The 4,219-nt window shown below is 36.0% G+C and overlaps 1 protein-coding gene across 1 annotated transcript; it reads left to right on the forward strand.

Annotated features, from left to right (window-relative positions):
* The first annotated feature begins 1,593 nt into the window (after positions 1-1,593).
* LOC128999356 (hydrocephalus-inducing protein homolog) lies at positions 1,594-2,459 on the forward strand. Its single transcript, XM_054425813.1, has 3 exons — positions 1,594-1,725; positions 1,822-2,002; positions 2,261-2,459. Exons 1-3 carry the CDS (start codon positions 1,619-1,621, stop codon positions 2,405-2,407), a joined length of 435 nt encoding a protein of 144 aa, XP_054281788.1. The 5' UTR covers positions 1,594-1,618; the 3' UTR covers positions 2,408-2,459.
* The last annotated feature ends 1,760 nt before the right edge of the window (positions 2,460-4,219 follow it).

Below are 4,219 nucleotides of genomic sequence, written 5' to 3' on the forward strand. Positions count from 1 at the left end.
GTAAATATATGACACAGAACAAACCAAAACCATTTTCAACTGCAGTTAGTTGTACAGGCATACGGAATTTGTTTCAAAACCACAGACTTGTTTTAAACCCAGTTTTTGCATCATACTTGATCAGACGACATAAAAGATGTTTCAAAAATAGTTTTAGCAGTAGTAGACGTGGAACAAGTTTGAAAATTTATTAGAAAAGGTTTGAAGAAAAGTGGTTTAAGAATCATCAAAGACTTAATTTAGCATGCCGTTTCATGAACGATAATATAAAAAAAAGCCTTTTTATATACAAAAAATACTTGTAAATCAATAATTTTGATTTTTTTTAACAGTATTTTAAAGTGTTTCTCATATTTATATTTGGATAATTTTAAACTCTAACTTAAAATACACAATAAAGCAAACAATATATTTTATTGGTAAAAAATTATATTCTGGTGAGTATGTCTGTATTATTTCTGCAGTATTTCAATATAATAAATATGTAAGTTTTGACACAAGTTAGCAGACAGCATGAAAAATAACCTCAGAAAGCTTGTCAAAAAGTAAAAACGCTAAATAAGGCTATTTCACATCATAACATAAACAATTCTGCTACATGTAGTTGGAAGCTAGGGGGCACCCTATACCTCAGTTCTGAGCCAGGTGCACCATTCCACTGCTAAAATTGCCATGACGCCACTGGTTTTCTTAAAACGTGGCATAGCTTGTAAAGGTATAGCTCAAATAAAGCTGTCTGTTCATTGTCAGCACAGGATCCCATCGGAGAAGACAGAACCATAACTAAGGATCTTTTAAATAGTTAATTTTTATAAAAGTCACCTGAAAATACTGTGGAACCTAATAAAAATTAAGTTCAAATGTGTGTGTTAGGAAGTAAAACAAATAAAGAAGAATTTAATGATACCCGAAGAAGGTGTGAAGTATGTAACTCAGTACCTATATGTTTGCCACAGATTTCAAAATAAATACCCTCACCTCGGAAGTATGGACAACCATGTTACTGGAGATAATTCCAAATGGATCAATTTGTTGAATCAAGGAAACTGTGTTCATTAGTCCACAGTTTATTACACTAACCACTCGTTTTGAGAAAACTTTCCAAAAAGTACATGACGATTATTTAAAAAAAAGTCAATCGTAATGACGTTGATTGTGATGATCGTCGTGGTCGTTGTGATATTATTTTCATAATATTTTGAAAAGAGAAGTAGATCATGACCTGAAGATTTTTCCGAAACCTTATTTATGACCTGAATCAGAACTGGAACATAAGAGTAAAATAGCTTGTATAACACTATATTCAATATAACACTAATAGTGGAATATACATTCAAACATCTTTGGAAATTTACAAGAAAACATGATTCAGTAAAAAACACGTTTAACAAGCAGTTTGTGTAGGCGGAGCCACCAAGGCGGGGTAGGGGGGCTTGCATGTGACGTAGCTGCGCGAACTGGACGAGGTGACGCCTTGCGATTAACGCACCTTCTTGTATACGCCTTGGGCCTACTGTATGTTACTTTATTTCAAATTAGGATCAGACTTTTAGAATGTTAATAAAACATATGTTTTCAGAGTTCACACCCAGATGTAACAGTGGCTGCCTCAGTTGTGATGGGTCCTGGTGAGTCTAGGCCACTGCAGGTTGTGTTCCAACCTTCCTCCCTCGGTGAAGTGGCCTGTGACATAGTTGCCACATCACTCCAGGCTGGGGAATATGTGTAAGTTATGTATACTACATATAGCTTACTCTGTTTGTAATTTACACGTAATACCTTGATTTTTCTTCCTTATCTAATGGTGTTTTTTTTTTTTAGATTCCAAGTGATAGGAGTGGTGAGCTATCCAGAACCGACGGGACCGTATATACTAAAACCAGGTTCATCCAGAGTTGTCTCCTTCAAAAACGTTTTCAGGGTAGACAAGACCTTTGTACTGTCTATTGATAATCAAGCCTTTTCTGTGAAAGAAAAGAGAATTGTCTTGAAACCGAGTGAGGTTTGTATATAAGCTGTTAAGTTTACTCTACTGTATACCTATAGTTTTTAAGTTGAGGTAACTATAAAAAATTAGTTAAATATTGTAGGTTAAATTTTAGTCTTTTAATTTATTTACACTAGTTGTTTTTTTTTTCTTGTGCCTAACAGGCAAGACCTGGCATAACAGTCATGCATCCACACACAAGTTGTTATTTACACTGTTTTGTATTTAATATCAGAATACTACATGACTTTCTAAAATAAAAACATTTTTCAGGTAGCTGATATTGAGATAAAAATGCTGCAGATTGGTGAAAAGGAATTCCCCCTTTACCCAGTTACAGGAAAAATGTCTGTGTTTTCTGAAGACAACTCTCTTGCACACATCAAATGGGTGTTTTACCTCCATGGAGAATTGATTTAAAATGTTGTTAACAAAACAACATGTAGGTAAAATGTGAAGTTGGATGAAGAGTATGAAACATAATAAAAAATGCTATACTCTTTTGATTAATTTATTGTGGAACCAGTGAGAAAATATGTCACAGAATCAATAATTTAAATCCAAAATCTAATAGTTTCTTACTTAAAAATAGTAAACATATCAATTATCAATCTTTTCCAATTACTTTTATGCTAACTGCAAAACATAACAATATTGTATTTTGAATGTCAAAATATATTACTTATCTATCAGCAGATATCTTTTTTAACTGAGAAGTTTGTATTTGAACATTTTCCCAGGTTTATTTTAAAATCATGTTTGTAGACGGATATACTGATACTGAGACTTGTGGCACCACATGTTAGAAATTCACAGTGATCTGTAAGCTCTATTCTGCCTCCGCCTTTTTTGCTCCAGAGTTTCCTACAAATTTCCCTCTAGCCCCAGCACATTTACATTACATACATGCATTATTAATACAGGAAAGGTTGAAAGGAGAATGAAGCTTAAGCAGGAGACAGACAGGTGAAGAAATTCTTATTAATGTATTGTTATCAGTAGAAGGAACATGATCCTATAAGAACATCCCTGGCTAAATTGATGTGTAAGGAATTGGAGGTACTCGGAAGAATTGGAACCCCCTGGGCAATGTTGACATAAATTTTGATGACTGGAAAAAGTTGTGAATCTTACTTGATTTGGTATGGACCAAGAATTTCTAGGAGTAATCTCAAAAATGGCTGAGACCCTATTTATTGACGGTGTTACATTGGTTTTATAAACGTTTTGGAAAATCACTTGATCACGATCACTAATGTGCCACTCAGGGCATAAAATAACATGTTACTGGACGACACTTGTCATCGGGGCCCCCTTTTTGATGTGGGGTATTGGTATTCGGTATTCCAGACCCCCTTGTAAGTCTGGCGCCACTGTCGCCCAGTGGAAATCCCTAAAAATATGCTCTGCACTGATACTGCAAGATATGGTCACAGGTATTACCCCTATTGCCGGAAACCATAATGGCGATACCGCCAGATATCCTCAAAGCTCACGGGTATTGCCACAATCGCTAGATATGATGATGGTATCACAAAGACCGCAAGATATGCTTAAGCCTAGGTACTTGGCAATTTCTCCGTGAACATTGACGGCCGACTGTTTCGGTAAAGCTGCCTTTTGTATCTGCGATGTCTCCAGATTGTTGGGTGACTGTAGGCAGACAAATCTCCATGTTCCTGGACACAAAATACAGTGTTTTCTGTTTCCCATATGAATGGGAAACTTGGAGACAAGATACAAGTCTTTTTGAGTCTGCATGTATGAAATTGTTTGGAGACAGAAGATTGGATACAACCCGAACCCGCTGGAGTTCAGCATGGAGTCCAGGGATAAAACTGCAGCCCTGTAACACGTACATTTCTTTGTTATCTTTGACCTAACAAAGCCTTTAACAGTACCGACAAATTTGTAGGAGTCATTGTCATTCTTGTTATGTTTCTGAATCCTGTGCCATATTCTTATCGAAAGTGATAGTATGTTTTGACTAATGTGTGAACCTTGCTAGAGAAATTTCGAGAGTCCACCATTCCTCGGTCCTCAGCCACATGGTTAAGAAGTAAGAATCATGCACAGGATAAAATCACGTTCTTTATTTCAGTTGCCAATGCCATACCAACAAATACTGGCTGGCTAGTGTAGACGCAGAACAAATCTGAAACTGTTATCCAAAATTGTGTTGACAGACTGTTGTGTTGACAACTCAGTCTCCAAGTGTAGACTATACAGGGT

The sequence above is a fragment of the Macrosteles quadrilineatus genome, unplaced genomic scaffold (assembly GCF_028750875.1).
Source record: "Macrosteles quadrilineatus isolate MER2022 unplaced genomic scaffold, UCM_ALF_1.0 Scaffold_8__2_contigs__length_117827958, whole genome shotgun sequence".
Lineage (NCBI taxonomy): Eukaryota > Metazoa > Arthropoda > Insecta > Hemiptera > Cicadellidae > Macrosteles > Macrosteles quadrilineatus.

Bases quoted from the DNA above. Each gene is read 5' to 3' on its own strand.
- LOC128999356 (XM_054425813.1), top strand. From the start codon at position 1,619: ATGGGTCCTGGTGAGTCTAGGCCACTGCAGGTTGTGTTCCAACCTTCC. The intron at 1,726-1,821 runs GTAAGTTATGTA...TTTTTTTTTTAG, and splicing joins CTCCAGGCTGGGGAATATGT to ATTCCAAGTGATAGGAGTGG. The intron at 2,003-2,260 runs GTTTGTATATAA...AACATTTTTCAG, and splicing joins TTGTCTTGAAACCGAGTGAG to GTAGCTGATATTGAGATAAA.